The sequence below is a fragment of the Ursus maritimus genome, unplaced genomic scaffold, assembly GCF_017311325.1.
Source record: "Ursus maritimus isolate PB19 unplaced genomic scaffold, ASM1731132v1 scaffold_6, whole genome shotgun sequence".
Taxonomy (NCBI): Eukaryota; Metazoa; Chordata; class Mammalia; order Carnivora; family Ursidae; genus Ursus; species Ursus maritimus.
The window spans coordinates 19808754-19826532 of record NW_024426774.1 but is presented as its reverse complement, the minus strand read 5'-3'; the positions used below and the strand labels follow the sequence as shown (position 1 = coordinate 19826532).

Sequence of the window (17779 nt, the reverse complement as noted above, 5' to 3'; positions counted from 1 at the left end):
TACTCAAAGTATAATTTTAATATCTTTTTTATTAGCTGGATGTGAGAGTCTGCCAGTAAACAAATAGATGTATTAAGCACACTTTATTTATTTATTTATTTATTTATTTATTTATTTATTTTTAAAGATTTGAGTTATTTGATAGCACAAGCAGGGGGAGTAGCAGGCAGAGGGAGAGGGAACAGCAGACTGAGCAAGGAGACCGATGGCGGGTCTTGATCCCAGGATGCTGGGATCATGACCTGAGCTGAAGGCAGATGTTCAACTGACTGAGCCACCCAGGCGCCCCTTAAGCACACTTTAAAAAACAATTTATTTTATCATGTTTTAATTCAGTGTGGTGTTAATTTTAATTCTTCTGAGCAGAGGAGCGTGGCTGGTGACTCTTGATCTTGGGGTCGTGAGTTCAGGTCTCACATTGGGCAAAGGGTTTACATTGAAACAAAAAATTCTTATGAGTAGCTACTCCGATTGTCATAAAGTAGTTCTAAAAATTGTGTTTTGTAAGTAGTTCCATGAACAATTCCAAAGGAATGGTACTTTTGTTTGATAAACACTGCCCTCCTGTGGTTAAAGTAAGCTAAATGTTTTGTGAAAGCACTGTGATCTTTTTGTTTACATTAAACTTGCGGTAAAATAATGTAATAGTAATACAATATCATAATAGTATGTAATAGTAATTTAATGGAATACAGTGTTTTTGCTCAGATATATATGTGACAATTTTGTTCCTTTCTCCATCTCTCACTCTTGGGTGTCTCTAGTGTGCGTACCTTTTTTTTCTCACTCTGTGCATATTTTCTTATTGAAAATTAAGTGAATTCAAAGTTAGATGTAAATGAAAAGATGGAAAAATATTAAGCTATCGAAGGGAGAGGAGATAAATGTAGACGTGCTAAAAGAAATAAAAAGAAAAGACCAGTCAGTTGTAATATGTGAAGTTAACAGAAATCTCCATTGAAAAGCAACAATAATGGAAAGATGAATAATAAACTGGAAAAAATATTTGTAATAAATGTGACAGTAAAAGTTTTATTATTTCTTTATCTTAAAGTTTTACTATGCTGAATGTGAAGATAGAACTCATACAAATGGAATATATACTAAATGGACAATGGTCATGAATAACCAGTTTGCAAGTGAGGAAATACAGAAATTAATTCACAAAAATATATTAAAATTCATAATGATATTCCATAAAATGGTATTCATAATATATCTGATGATGCTTCCAACAAACAACCCGACTTCACTGGTTACCTTTGGAGCATACTACGAAAGCCAGCTAATTCTCAAACTCATTAAAAGAAACAAGGACTTAGCCTTTTTCTGTGTGAGCCGTATGTCCTTCAGGTAACCAAATAGTAGATGGAGGAAAACCTTTCTTTTTAGAAGTGTTCTAGCTGATGAATGAAGAAGGAATGGTAGACTTATCGCCATTGTGAACACCTAAATAAAATAACAAGTCTAGATGGTGATCATCAGTGGCTGCAAAAAGAACTAGGTTGGAATGATGGTGGGAAACTTTATAATAGTTTATTGTTTATAATTTAAAATAGTTTGTAGTTTATAAAATGAAACTTTATAATAGTCATTTCCGAAAAAGAGACCACAGATATTTTGTCTGTTCTGATGTGGTGTGACAGGAAGTATACAACACTTCCTATGAAGTGTTTTTGCTAAAATAAAATCTGAATCTGAGTAGGCCTCTAGGTGTTAATTCTGATTTTCAGGAAATACAGAGACAAAGAACTATACAATTAGCAAAATACAGAATGTGGGAAACTATAGTACAGTCTACCTGGTTTCTTCAGTAAATAAATTGGAAGAAAAAAGAGAGAAACCCATAAATTAAAAGAGAGTTTAAGACCTGTGTTAAGTGATGTGTAGGGGTCTTTGGATACTGATTTGAGCAAACCAACTGTTAAAAAGGTTTGTTTTGGGGGCACCTGGGTGGTGCAGTCTGTTAAGCTCGGGTTGCGTTCTCAGGGTCATGAGATTGAGCCATGGGTCAGGCCTTGAGCTCAGGGCAGAGTATGCTTGGGATACTCTCTCCTTCTTTTTCTGCCCCTCCCACTTGTGTGTGTGCTTGTTCACTCTCTGTCAAATAAATCTTTAAAAAAAAAAGTTTTTTTCATGAAAATTGGGGACATTGTCTAAATAATTTGATATTAAACAACTATATTTTTTGAAGGTTTAAATGATATTTTTCTTTTTTAGAGAATGAGTCATTTTTTTGGCGATTTAACTAAAGTATTTATGGATGAAATGTTTGAGATTTGCTTCAAAATCATCCAGTTTGTGGAGGGAAAGAAGCTGGTGGTATAGATGAAATAAAATATAAGCCATGTGTTGTAATTGTTAATTGTAGTGTTCTCTTTACTTTTGTATATGTTTTAAAATTTCCATAATAAAACATTTAAAAATAGAGTACTTCAGTCTTTAATTGAAAAACATTTCTGTTTCTCCCCCTAACTAAATGATTTATATAGCTCTAAATATGGAGAAAATTTAGCACAAATAATTTTCTTTTGTGGGTTTTTTTTTTTTTTTAGATTTTATTTATTTATTTGTCAGAGAGAGAGAGAGGGAGAGAGCACAAGCAGGGGGAGCAGCAAGCAGGGAGAAGCAGGCTCCCCGCTGAGCAAGGAGCCAGATGTGGGGCTTGATTCCCGGACCTGGGATCATGACCTGAGCCGGAGGCAGACATTTAACTGACTGAGCCACCCAGGCATCCCCACAAATAATTTGCCTAGTATTTATTTTTATTTATTTATTAAAATATTTTATTTATTTATTTGAGAGAGAGTGCCAAGTGCGTGGAGGAGCCGGGGGGAAGGGAAAGGGACAAGCAGACTCTGCATTGAACGCAGAGCTCCTGAGATCATAACCTGAGCCAAAACCGAGAGCCACCTAAGTGCAGTATTTAAAGGAACTAGTGATAAACATTTTTTTTAAAGGAAAATAAGTTATCTCTTATGCAGTTTTAACTAACGGATTTATATTTTATTTTATTAAAGAATAGTAGACCTAGAAAATCTGTGAAGTCCTCACTAAAAGGCATACAAAAATTTTAGGTCTTCAGTTTTAATAACTTTAATGTCTTGTGTTAAAATAACGTATTTTTGTATGAATAGTAAAATGCAACCATATTAAAGTAATTCCTTGCTCTGGGTAATAAATGAGAACATATTAATTTTTATCATTACCATTACCATGAATAATATAAATGTTTTAAATTCTGAATATGCCTCATTTGAATAGTGGCTTAGTAGTCACCTTTTTTTTTCTTTAAAGATTTTATTTATTTATTTTTAGGGTGTAATTTTATTTTATTTTATTAACACATAATGTATTATTTATTTCAGTGGTACAGGTCTCATCAGTCTTAACACAATACACAGCGCTCACCACAACACATACCCTCCCCAAAATATTTTATTTATTCATTTGAGAGAGAGAGAGAGCACGAGTAGGGTGAGGGGCTGAGGGAGAAGCAGGCTGTCCGCTGAGAGGGGAGCCTGATGCAGGACCCAGAACTTCGGGATCATGGCCGAGTCCAAGGCAAATTAATGCTCAGCCAACTGAGCCGCCCAGGCGCCCTAGTAGTCACTTTTCAATTTAGATGTGATATGTCAGAGAAATTTTTTTTAAGATTTATTTATTTATTTGAGAGAGAGAGAGAGAGAGAGCGCGCGCGCACACGCATGCAGGTGTGTGGGAGTGGGGGTGGGGGAGGGGCAGAGAGGGGGAGAGAATCTTAAGCAGACTTCCTGATGAGTGCAGAGCCAGACTTGGGGCTCCATCTTCATGACCCTGAGATCATGACGTGATCCAGAATCAAGAGTTGGATGCTTATCTGACTGAGCCACCCAGGTGCCCCTAGAAATTTTTATTTTTAAGATATTTTATTAATTTTTTTAAAAGTTGGCTTTACACTCAATGTAGGTCTCAAACTCATGACCCTAAGATCGAGAGTTGCATGTTCTGACTGAGCCAGTCAGCTGCCCCGTCAGAGAAATTTTTATTAATTTCCATTTTCTAGCTCCTTGGGCAGACAAAGAAGCCTTATTATGATTAATTAATCAAAATATTTTTGCATATGAATGCGAGTGCCTTATTCAGTGATATTTCACTCTTGTTTTTTTCTTGCAGAATAGTCTTATATCTGGTCTTTTATAGTTGGATATCTGTAATGTAAACAGGATTTAAAGTCTAGAGAAATGATATGATTGTGAAGTTCTTGGCATTTAATGTAAAATTATTTCATATTGTAAATTTTGCTTCTTGTGTAATGTTTTTTTTGTTACCAGCAGGAATTAGTGTAGGGTATTGTTAATTATCTGAGATGAAAATATTGGAAAAATCAAAGGGCAGGTAGCCTGAGAGAAGCATGCTATCTTCTTTGTTTTTCTTTCTTTTTTTTTTTTTTTAAATATTCGGCTTTTTAAAAAAATATTTTATTTAGGGGCGCCTAGGTGGCTCAGTCATTAACCATCTGCCTTCGGCTCAGGTCATGATCCCGGGGTCCGGGAACGAGCCCTGCATTGGGCTCCCTGCTCAGCGGGAAGCCTGCTTCTCCCTCTCCCACTCCCCCTGCTTGTGTTCCCTCTCTCGCTGTCTGTCTCTTCGTCAAATAAATAAATAACATCTTTTTTTTTTTTTTAAAGATTTTATTTATTTATGTGACAGAGAGACAGCCAGCGAGAGAGGGAACACAGCAGGGGGAGTGGGAGAGGAAGAAGCAGGCTCACAGTGGAGGAGCCCGATGTGGGACTCGATCCCGGCACGCCAGGATCACGCCCTGAGCCGAAGGCAGACGCTTTAACAACTGCGCTACCCAGGCGCCCCAATAAATAACATCTTTTAAAAAAAATCATTTATTTATTTGACAGAGAGCGTGCATAAGCAGGGGGAGCAGCAGGTAGAGGGAGAAGCGGGCTCCCCACTGAGCAGGGAGCTGATGTGGGGCTGGATCCCAGGACCTGGGATCATGACCTGAGCCGAAGGCAGCCGCTTAACCCTGACTGTGCCACCCAGGCGCCCCTCTTTTGCATTTTTCTTCCCCCTTAATGAACACTGGTGAAATTTTAAATGAGGGTAGTATCAGAAATGTGAACTGGCAAACAGTTTTGTCATATAGTTGATTAATAAAAACAAAAGCCACTTTGGTTTATCAGCCACTTACAGTAACTTAAGAATACTGCAGAATGTGTTATTTCATTTTCCTATTTATGAGAATGTTATAACCCTCACTCTACCAATGAAGGATTAGGGTTTAGAGCCTTTAGTCACCTAGGATGTATTCTTAGAGCTATTAGAAGCAGGCTGTTTGACCTCTGTACCTATGCTTTGAAATACTTGAATGTTTTCCATTAATTAAAAATTTTTTTCAGCCGAAATTCCTTGCTTATATTAATAGCTCTTACAGAGACCACAACAGAGTCTCAGTCAATGTACTATTGTGTGTCTGTATGGAGAGGAGTGTTTGTTATAAGCACTTGATACCATTTAAGAAAATCGAGCAGATTTGTGCTCTTATTTAAATTTGTATTATATGTTTTTAGTATTCAGGATTTCCTAATGATAGTAACAGGGTGAAATTTAATTGCCCCCTGGATGATTTTATCCGTTTCCCTAGAAATCCCTTCTAATTCTTGACCAAGGCAAGCAATAACATCTGTTGGACAAACTGGTCTTCTTTTGTCAACTCCTGGGTTTTCAGTATGGTTTACAGAAACCTCTACATCTTCCCACTTTCCCAAGTAGAACTTGCAGCAGCAGAGTTCCTCATAGATTTCAGTAGCTGTGTGTTTTCTTCCAGCAATCAAATGGGTCGTTTGAGGGGAAGTTCTGTGTTGGAACTGCATCTGCCTAGAATATGGAGCATGATTTATACCCGTAACAATGCTTTTAATGTAGTTTTCTGCTTTGGGCCAATAAGTTGTACAGTTTTACTCTTTTAACTTGTTGATAGAAATAAATTTAGTTTGGTGAAATCATTACTTGGTGAAATCATTGGTTCTACCTTCTGTAATGGAATAAACGAAGTGTATTTCTAGTTTTCAGACATCTCTGTCATATTTCTGTGATGTAGTTGCTAAGTTTCTTGTTTTTGTTTGTTTGTTTGTTTTTTAAGTAGACTCTGCGCCTAACATAGGGCTCAAACTCATGACACTGAGACCAGGAGTCCTGTGCTCCACTGACTGAACCAGCCACGCACCCCTGTGGTTGTTAAATTTTATATATTTTTTATAATTCTATTTTTTTTTAAGATTTTATTTATTTATTTGACAGAGATAGAGACAGCCAGTGAGAGAGGGAACACAAGCCAGGGGAGTGGGAGAGGAAGAAGCAGGCTCATAGCGGAGGAGCCTGATGTGGGGCTCGATCCCAGAACGCTGGGATCACGCCCTGAGCCGAAGGCAGACGCTTAACCGCTGTGCCACCCAGGCGCCCCTATAATTCTATTTTTTTAATCTGATTTTTATTATTTAGATCAAGTAGCTTATTCCCTCATGTCAGGGTCATTAACAGAGGAAATGTAAATGTCTAATGATGTGAAAAATCCAACCTCATTAGTAACTAACATTTTAAGCTTATAGTATATGTATATTTAAAATAGTTACCAAGGATTTTTAAAATTATACAAATGCTGGTTAATGGTATGGTTAGACTCTATACTTCTGGTGGATAGCAATTTGGTAATATTAAAATAACTTTATGCAGGAATTCCACTTGTTAGAAAACTTTAAAAAAATAATCAGAAACATTTGGCATTTGTTGCAGTAAAAAAACCCCAATAACACACAATTATTGACAATATGCTATTTCTTCAGTTCTAAGCAAAGCAGCTCAAAATAAAATATTCTCTTTGATGCTCATAGTTGTTCCATAAGTTAAAGATGTTCTTATTTTAATTTTACTGATAAAATTGAGGCTCAGAAATTGACTTTCCAAAGTCACAAAGCTTTAAATGGTAGAGTCAGGAATAAAGTTAGGATCTGTCTCACTTTCTAAGCCTGTGTTGGTATAGTGTCTCAGGATATAGTGCCTCTTTAAGTGATTCTAATATGCAACAACAGGAAATAAGGATTAAGTGAATCAGGGTGTATATGTGTATACACATTCAGCGGAGTATTATGCTGCTATGAAATATATCATTAATATCTCAAGATTTGCAAGAAAGGGCTTGTGATAATATTAAAACAATACCAACTGGTATATGCAGAAGAAATCTCAACTGTGTACAGTGTTACTGAAAAACTCCTGGAAGGGAGTATGCCAAAATGTTAAGTCCTGTTCTCTCTTGGCAGAATCCCTTTATACATACAATCAAACAAAACCTTTTTTTGTTTTGTTTTGTATGCTTTAATTTTCTAGAATGAATATGTTTTATCATTGGGGAAACCCGTGTTGCTTCACATATGGTGCATATGACTTTGTATAGTAACTCAGCACCTGGAATTAATTTCTTTGTGGAATACCATGAAATGTCATTGGAAGTTGGTGAAACACCCTTGTCTAGCTTTTATTTTTTGTTTTTATTTTTAGTGGGGGTGACGCAGAGGAGAGAGAGAATCTTAAGCAGGCTGCACGCCCAGCCCGATGTGGTGCTCTGTCTCACAACCCTGAGATCATGACCTGAGCCAAAGTCCAGAGCAGGGACACTTAACTGACTGATGTTACCTAGGTGCCTGAAGCCTGATTAATAATAGATTTTGAGAAACACACCCAAAATATTTGGAATCTTCCCAGGCCCCACCAGGATCTTGTTTTTCATTTTTATGTACTTGCTCGTTACTAAAGCCCGAGCCAGGAACCTACCTCTTGAAGTATCGACTTAATTATAGACATATGTGGAGGCTGACGTTTTCATTAAGCTTATCTTGTCATGTTTCAAAATAGACCTGTAAGGAAAAGGTCTCTGTCTGATCTTTATAGTTGAATGTCCCATTCCCATCTTAATCAAAATAGTAAGTGACATTTCTGCAATCCTGTTAGGTTTTTTTTGCCTCTGCAAGTAAGAACCTACCCATCCAGCAGAAGCACAGTTTTTATCATTCCAGTGCATATTTTAGTTAACAAAATAAATATATTTTTTAAATCATTGAACTGTTTGCTTTGTATAAAGTGTTATTATTATCTTCTTTAGCTTAGGGAATTAAGATTTTTACCATCTAAGTTCAGGCTATGCTTCATAACTTCTCTGAGTCTTACTGTAAAATAGACATAACTAAACCTCTTCTGCTCTTTCTTGGATTGTTGTGAGGATCAGATGAAACAGAAATGGCTATGCAATATTTGTAAACCGTAAGGCAGTTAGAAATATTTACAAATAAGGGAGAAATGTAAAAATTTTGTATGTATTATCTGGGCAGCACTACAGGAAGATAGTCTTTATAGGAAGATACTTTTTTTGTGGGCTCGGGTTTGTTTTTTTAGTAGCTATATCAGTCTTTTTTGTTCTTATTTGACCTTCTTTTGTGTGTATATCTCTATATAAAAGCTCTTTTTGTGCTACATAAGTTGGTATAACCATTATGGAAAACCATATGGAGTTTCCTCAAAAAATTGAAAAGAGAACTACCAGCAATCCTACGTCTGGGTATATATCCAAAGGAAATGAAATCACTATCTCGGAGAGAGATCTGCACCCTTGTATTCATTGCAGCATTATTCACAATAGCTGAGAAATGGAAACAACTTTGTTTTTTAAATTTTTATTTTTATTTTTTAAAAACGATTTTATTTATTTATTTGACAGATAGCACAAGTAGGCAGAGGGAGAGGGAGAAGCAGGCTGAGCAGGGAGCCCAATGCGGGGCTCGATCGCAGTACCCTGGGATTGTGACCTGAGCCAAAGGCAGACACTTAACCAACTGAGCCACCCAGGCGCCCCTGGAAACAACTTTAGTGTCTAACAACAGATAATTGGATAAAGAAAATTACTATATGTATGCAGTTGAATATTATTCAGCCATAAACAAGGAAATCTGTCATCTGTATATTAGCTGTATACAGAGTGAAACAAGTCAGACAAAGACAAATAGTGCGGATTTCCCTTAAAAATCCACCCCCCCAATCATTCTCCGTTGGATTTAAAGAGACATACAGTAAGATAACATAACATCAGAATGCCTAATATACAATCCAAAATCACTTGACAAATGAAGAACTAGGAAAATGTCAAGAACTCATAAGGAAAAGACAACCTACACACAAATGTTGGAATTAGCAGACAGACTTTATTAAAATATTTTATTTATTTGTCAGAGAGAGAGATTGAGTACACGTGCACAAGCAGGGAGAGTGGCAGGCAGAGGGAGAAGCAGGCTCCTGCCCAATTTGGGATTCGATCCCAGGACTCTGGGATTATGACCTGAGCCGAAGGCAGACACTTAACCAACTGAGCCACCCAGGTGTCCCCAGACAAAGACTTTAAAGCAAGTATTATAACTATGCTTTAAGAAGTCAAGCTTAAAATCAGTAGAGAATGACGGGGGGGTGGGGTGTCCTTTTTTTGAAGTAGGCATTTTACTTCGTTAGGTTCAGATGACAAACTTCCAACCCATTTTCTCTGCACTAAAATTCCTATGTTTTCAAAGCGTTTGCAGAGCTGTTCTGATCTATTCTGCATGTGTACCACCTAGTGGCTGATTTGGGAACCTGGTAGTATGATTGGGGTCAGATACACATATGCATAGTTCTAGACTGACCCCAGGAGTGTTTATAGATCTTCACGGTATCACTTTCTCGAGCTCCTTTCTCTTTGCAAGTTCCCTGATACTTTTTGGCTCCTAGTGACCCTCTTCCTTGTCCCATGGCTAGACATTTGGGGCTTCATTTCTCTGCTTTGCTGTATACTTCCACAACGTCTGCCTTTGATGCCAGACAACAGGATGGCAGAGAAAGCTGTGTGGCTTCCCTTCATATTTACGGGAACAGAAGGATTCTACTTTGTTGGAGTTTTAGGGCCCTGTTCAGCCACTGCTGATTTTATCACTGCCAAGACTGCTGCCCTTGGCTTGTTTGGGGGCATAGGTCAAGAGGAAGAGGGAAAAACCCAGAAAACTCTGTCTCCTTAGGGGCCCCTTTACTGATCCTCAGACTAAAAAAAGAGAATTCTTTTGGAGCCATTTCTGTCTGCACTTAGTGGACAATTCTGAATATGTACTGCCCTTGAGTCTAGGCTGAGTGGTCCCAGAGGAAACAAAACCAGGAAACTCACTTTGGGGTTAGTATAATTTCTAGTTGTGGTTTCCTCCTCCAGACCCACTGCTCCCATTTTCAGAGGCCTTAGATAGCTGCTCCATGCATTCTGTCCAGGTTTTTAGTTGTATTCAGCCTGAGAGAAGGACAAACTATGCTTAACTCCTTTTTTTTTTTACCAGAACCAGAACATAGATACCTTTTAATATTGCTACAACTGTATTATTCATTTGTTTTGGTTAAGAATTTACTGAGCATTCATCCCCTACCTAGCTTTGCTGGAAATGTAAAGATGGATAGTCTTTACCTCTAGTAGATCCACAGTTAGGCGTGTGATATGGGGGTGGAGGCAGAAAATAAACATTTCATATTGCACATTAATAATAATTTAGTTATTAATCTTATCCTTTTTGATCCATTTCTACTTCAGGACTTGACATATTGTTTGTGGCTGAAAGAGAGAAGAACCTGTTTATATTCCATTAATTTTCTGTTTTTCTTATTGTCCCAAAATATAAGGGATGGAAAGTCTCTGGATATGTATGTGCTGGATGAAATTAATACATAGTTTTAATAAGAATAAGAAACATAATTACATATATAATTATAATAACAAAGTAAGAAGAAATAATTTATTATTATATACTTGTTTCTCAGGTCTTAGAAAAATACCCCAATACACCCATGAGTCATAAAGAAATTCTTCAAGTTATCCAGAGAGAAGGACTAAAAGAAATCAGGTGAGTTATTTAAATATTATTAGTAATAATTATAATACTTGATTAGAATATTTCATAGTGTACAGCAGTATACAGTTAGTCCTGAAGATTGATGATTTCGTAATAACTGCTTTGCTAATTTCTGATTTGTTCAGTTGTCAGATCTTTGAAGTTTTCAGTCATAGCACAGTTACAAAAACATAAGTAAGTTAAAAAAAATTCTTAGCTGTGTCCAACCCATGCACTTTAATTCTTAGGAGGCCTGGAGCCATCTTCAAGTCTTCATCTATGAGTTCAGGCTTTTGATTTAATAAGCTTGGTCATTAGCAGGTAAAAAATATTCTCTAGTACATGGAGAATGCCAGAGGTGGACAGTCTAGGAAGAAATAACCTTGGCCAAAAGGAATAAAATGGAAAAGATACAAACAAAGCAATATATATTTCGAATAATAGTTTTATGTACAACAAATAAAACAGCTTGGGGTCAGTTAATACAGGACCAAAGATAAAATACACTTTAATTTCTAAGAGCCTTATATTAACAATAGCACATAATAGTCACTTCATAATCAAGACCCTCTGCCATCAAGAAATGTTAAAATTATGGTCAACATACTTGGTATTGTAAACGTGGAAATCGGGGAGTCTACCTGACAGATATTTATTAAGATGGAAAACATTGCAGTGCTTTAAAATTGCGACCAGTTGTTCTCGAGTGGGGGTGGTATTCTGTAGATGCCGTTAGGGAAAGTGTTCAGAATTTATGGGGTTATTTTTGATTTTCAAAGTTTCTAGAAAGAAGTGGAGCACTGTAGCATTTAATGTTCAGGAAACAGGCATACTAAATGTCTCACATTGTGCCAGACAGTCCTTCACATGAAGAATTGTTCAGCTCAGATGCCAGAGTAATAGTGAGATATGCTGAAATATTTGTAAATGGACAATAACAAATTTTTTGATACATAGCTATTGCATGTTCCAGATTTTAATTCTCATTTTCTTTAATACAAAATTGAGTTTCTGGCCCTTTGCTAACACAGCTTAAAAATTTTTGTTTTGACTTCTGGCCAAATGTCAGTAGGCTGGGAATAAATTAGGTTTGTTTTATTACTATGAAACAGTGAAGTATAAGTATTATTTCAGTTTATGTAACATATGTCTCTGAGAAGTTGTGTGAACATTTGTAAATTAAAACATTGAAATGCATTTGAGGAATTAGCTTTTAAACATTTTTGTAAATTAAAAAAATTGACTATCAATGATACAATTCTAAATTTTTATTTGAATTAGGTAAGATTTATTAGATTAAAATTAAAGCATAATGCCTATTTATTTTTTACTTTTTTACTTTTTTAAAAATTTAAATTCAATTAGCTAACATACAGTGTATTAGTTTCAGAGGTAGAGTCCAGTGATTCATCAGTCTTATGTAATACCCAGTGCTCATTACATCACGTGCCCTCCTTAATGTCCATCATCCAGTTACCCCATCCCCCCATCCCCGCATAATGCCTGTTTAATACCACCAATTTGTACAAAGGTATAGGAGAAAAAGACAGTGATTTTCGAGATCTGATGAACAGTTCTGCTAGGGTATTCTAATATTCTTTTATACCGCTGTTGACTTACAGAATAGGAATGAACAAGAGATTTCATTTTTTTTCCCTTAAAATTAGACTTTTGATACACTGGGGAAATTGACCAGGATATCTGGTGTATAGAGACCAGACTCCCATCAGCCCCTTAGGTCTAAATTCCAGTTGCAGGTCATCTAGCTCCAACATACTAAGGCTCTATGACTTTACACTTGTCATTATCATTTCTAGGGAGCAGGCAAGAATAGTAAGTAAAGAATAGTAAATGAATAAAGAAGGGAAAAAGAAATCTAGAAAAGTAGCAAGATGGTAGAGTCATCAGAAATAGCTTCTGGCTTTGCTTAGTGATAACTTAGATTTATAAGTAGCTGTTCTTGGTTAAACTATATTGTTGTGGGGGCACCTGGGTGGCTCAGTCATTAGGCGTCTGCCTTCGGCTCAGGGCGTGATCCCGACATTCTGGGATCGAGCCCCACGTCAGGCTCTTCCGCTGGGAGCCTGCTTCTTCCTCTCCCACTCCCCCTGCTTGTGTTCCCTCTCTCGCTGGCTGTCTCTCTAATAAATAAATAAAATCTTTTTAAAAAATAAATAAATAAATAAAGCTATGGGGAATGGACAAAATTGCACCTAAATTAGAAGGTAATGAGCAAAAAAGCTGAAAAGGAAGGAGGAATGTCCGTGGTCGCTTCAAGTAACAAAACAGAGTTTCAAGAAAGCAGCAGTATTCAGCTGTGTTAAATAAGAGTCAGGAACTAAAAGTTCCATGGAGTTAACAAAATGGAAGTCACTGGTGACTTAGAACTGCTTTGTGGTCATATAACTGCATCACAACAATATAGTTGTTGTTGTTTTGTTTTTTTTTTTAAGAGACAGCCAGCGAGAGAGGGAACACAAGCAGGGGGAGTGGGAGAGGAAGAAGCAGGCTCATAGTGGAAGAGCCTGATGTGGGGCTTGATCCCATAACGCCGGGATCACGCCCTGAGCCGAAGGCAGACGCTTAACCGCTGTGCCACCCAGGCGCCCCCATTCCCCATAGCTTTAAATATTATATGTTGTCAGTTCTCAACTAGGTAGGGAAGCTGTTTTGCACCTCAGCCTTTGTATATGCTGCCTTCATAGTGGGGAACGTGAGTTCTCTCAGTTCCTTCTTATTTTTCAGGTGTCAGTTTGAATATGTCTTTGTCAGAGAACTTTGGCTGACTATACGAGCTAGAACAAATTCTTTTTTTAGTGTATTATAGTGTTCTGTTTATTTCTTCATACCACTTAAGGATTGAAATTACGTATTTTTGTGATCTTAAAAAAATCGCATAGCTTCTCTATAGCTTACATTAAGGTAGCTCCCTGAGGCCATTGACATCTGCTGTTTTTTCCCCCTTCTCTTTTATGCTTGGTATATGCCAGACATTGAAAACCTACTTGTTAACACATATATGAAGTATCAGGGGTTGGAAGATCTTATTCAGGTGCAGTTACAGCATATGCTCTTGCTGCAGTGATGTGTTAAATGATAGTCTTATAATCTTTAAAGTTTTTAGATAGGTTACAGAATGAAATAGTTAATTTCTTTATTGAGGTTGTGCTACTTCTTACAGTTAATTTTCATTCTTCAGTCTTTAGTACATGGCTTTCAATTCTTTTTTCCATTTGTAGTTTTCCCTGTGTTTCCCATTCTGAAGAAGCTCACTTAATTTTGATTATTCCATGTTATGTTATTTTATTTTAAAATACATTAAAGTGGAAATAGCCCAAATGTCCATCAAAAGATGAGTGGGTAAGTAAAGTGTAGTATATACATTCAGTGGAATATTACTCCCCCTTAAGAAGAATTGAAATTCTGATACATGCAGTGTGGATGAACCTGAAAAACATTATGGTGAAATAAGACAGACACAAAAGAACAAATAGTGATGTGGCAGCAGGGAAAAAAAAAAAAAAGGACAAATATTGTACAGTTCCATTTATATGAGATACTTAGAACAGGCAAACTCATAGAGACAGAAAATAGAATAGAGGTTACCAGGGGCTGAGAGTAGGGAAGAATAGAGAGTTATTGTTTAAATTAGTATAGAGTTTCTTTTTGGGATGATGAAAAAGTTCTGAAAATGGACAGTGGTAATGGTTGCACAACATTGTGAGTGTACTCAGTGCCACTGAAATCTACACTTACAAATGGTTCAGATGGTAACTTGTATGTTACTTATCTTTTGCCGCAAGCAACCAACAAAAAAATATTAAAAATGAAGTGATTGTCTCCTAGCTGAGAAAGACTGAGGTACTAGTAGTCTTAAAGAGTTTTTCAGAGACGCTTTCTGCAGTCTTTGAGCTATACAGTTTTATAAGTCTCGGGGTCTGGTCAGCAGACAAAAGCTACATGGTAGTTTGAACAGGGAAGTTATTCAGTTAACTGGCTAAGTTATTTCTTGGTTAGCCAGAAATTAACTATTTAAAGGGAGGAAACAATACCTGTAGGGCTGAGGCACTGTGCCCTAAGAAAGAGTAACTTTCGAGATCTCCCTCTATGTCACAGGTTGCGATTCAGATCTTGATGGAATAGGTGGGGCTCTGGTCCAATGGATGACAAAGTTCACTGGTGCTGTAGCCTGGGCTGGCAAATAGGAAGCTGCCTACTGGGTATTAGTAGAACTTGCTGGAAAGCCTCCTGCTGGCACCTATCCCACATTCACAGGGGAGACAGCTGAGGCACCAGCAGAATTTTCTGGGAAGCCACCCACAGTCATTCTGCTGAACCTTGCTGAAGGTTGGGTGCCATTGAGTGTCCTTCATCTTGCTGGGTGCTGCCTGTCATAAGAGCAGGCAGGCAAGAGCACAGTAAAACCTGGAAGAAAAGCCCCCTTTTACTCTGCAGTGTTCTTCCAGCGCTTTGCTGACAAAACTTAGTATCAGGCCAGCTGGCAAAGAGAAGTGTTATAGGGTCTAGCTCCATTACCACAGAGAAGAACAAAGAAGGTTGGATTTGGAGCTAAAAGTCAATAAATTGATAACTAGCACAGCAGCCTTCAGTAGTTTTTCAGTAGAATAACAGATCATTGTCTGGCCCTACACACCTCTTTGGTTTACTTGATTTGTTTCCACCTGCACTCTAGCTAAACGGTTACGCGGCTGTTCTCCGTATGGGATCTAAGCTTTCTCACCTTAGGACGTAGATCAATCTTTCATCTTGACTTTTTTATGAAAAAATCTTGGCAGTCTTTCAAAACCAACTCATATATTTTTTTTCTTATTTATCCTGTTTATCTGGTAGATTATAGGGGTTGGGTTTTTTTGTTTTTGTTTTTTTAAGATTTTATTTATTCATTAGAGAGGTGGATCACAAGCCAGGGGAAGAGGTAGAGGGAAGGGCAGAGGCAGAGGGAGAGGGAGAAGTATACTCCCCGCTGAGCTGAGAGCCTGGTGTGGGGCTTGATTCTAGGACTTGGAGATCATGACCTGAGCTGAAGGTAGACGCTTAATCAGGCTGAGCCACCCAGGCTCCCTCTCTCAAATAAATAAATAAATCTCTTTAAAAACAAAAACCAAAACATTCTATCTGATAATCATCCCAATCACATAGGGATGGTTTACTGGTTTACTGTTATTAATTTTACTAGTTTGTCTTTCTTTCTTTTTTTTTTTTTTTAAGCTTTTATTTATTTGAGAGAGAGAGAGCACATGAGCATGAGTCGGGGGCAGAGGGAGAGGGAGAAGCAGATTCCCTGCTTAGCAGGGAGCCTGATGCAGGACTTGATCCCAGGACCCTGAGATCATGACCCACTTGGAAGGCAGACACCTTACCGACTGAGCCACCCAGGCGCCCCTTGTTTTTCCTTCTTATTTTTTAGTTTACTGTCCCCTCCCTGCGTCCTTCTTTTGAATAATATGAAGGTTTTGCAGTATAATATATTTTATTTCATTTATATTTTAGTTCATTTCTCTTTACCTCACAGGGTATAGTAATATTAAATGCTTTAAAGTTTTTGTCTAATTAAGTCTGACATCTGGATAATCTCAGGGTTGGCAACTGTCGATTATCTTTTCCCCTGAGAACTTCTTACATTTTCCTGGATTGTCGTTTATTGAGAAATTTAAGGTTGTATTCTGGACATTTTGAATATTATGTTGTTTTAGGCTCTGTTTTTCTGTTATAAACCTCTGGAGAATGGTGATTCCTTCCTCTGTTCCTTCGTTCCTTCCAATCTATCCAGTTGTCCTCAGACTACATGTTCTCTCTTATCTTCTGTAGGTGTTGGTTCAATAATCAGGTCGTTTTCAAAGCGTCTGCTCTACTGTTCTGGATTTCATGCACATGCCACTCTGGATTATTAGTCTGAGATGTGAGCTGTGGTTCAGTTCTCAGAGCCTTTCCTGTGTCGGTTGGGAATGTCCCAAGTATGCAGAGCTCCAGAATGAGCCCATGCCTTGTGTGAGAATTAAGATATTTCCTTCCCCTGTTCTCTTCTCTCTGGAATACCATCTCCCCTACCTCCAGCCGTCAATGTCCTTTTTCCTGTCTTGGCCAGAAAGATAGAGCTTTTCTCAGAATTTTATCTGTCCCTTACAGTGGTATGTCTCTTCAACCAGAGTCTGCTCTTTAGTAAAATGGTGAGAAAACCCCCAGAAAACTCACTATGTGAGAATTTAGCCAACTGCAATGTTAGATGGAACAGTCCACATGATTGACTTCACTTATTAGTCCCAACTGCTTAGTTCAAGGAACTCCAAGACTACTCTCAAGGCTCGATAATTTGCTGGAAGTACTTGCATAAATCACTGAAAACTTATGATTATGGGAAGGATACAGGGAAAGGATACAGATGAAGATTAGCCAAGGAAAGAGATATATAGAGCAGAATTAAGGTAAAGTACCAAATACAGACCTTAGTAGTCATCCTCTCCCTATGACTTAGGATAGTGTTAAATATCAACATCAATGTGTGGTAATATGCATGGATATTGCCAATATCACTCAAGCCTTGGTGTCTAGAGTTTTTATTGATGGTTCATCACATAGGGATGGTTTATGACCTATTTGGCTGATTCCAGTTTCTAGTGTCTAGCCCCTCTAGAGATAATCTATACTGTGTGACCCAGGCCCTCACTCTTAATCCTGTTGTCAGTGTGGCTAAAAGCTCCTACCCTAAATTACAGTGTTGCTGTCTGACTGTCTTCAGTCTCTCATAGGGCCTAGTGATTATTTCTTAGTCCAAAGGAAAAGGCCAGACCTCTCTTTGGGTAAAGGTAAATTGTTTACTA

The 17779-nt window shown here is 37.6% G+C and overlaps 1 protein-coding gene across 1 annotated transcript in view; it reads left to right on the top strand.

Moving 5' to 3' along the window:
* The window catches only part of ASXL2 (ASXL transcriptional regulator 2), a 131684-nt gene that overhangs the window by 39181 nt on the left and 74724 nt on the right, over positions 1-17779 (top strand). The window contains 2 exon segments of the mRNA XM_040622979.1: positions 10870-10952; positions 13163-13165. Of these exon segments, the coding sequence (XP_040478913.1) occupies positions 10870-10952; positions 13163-13165 (86 nt within the window).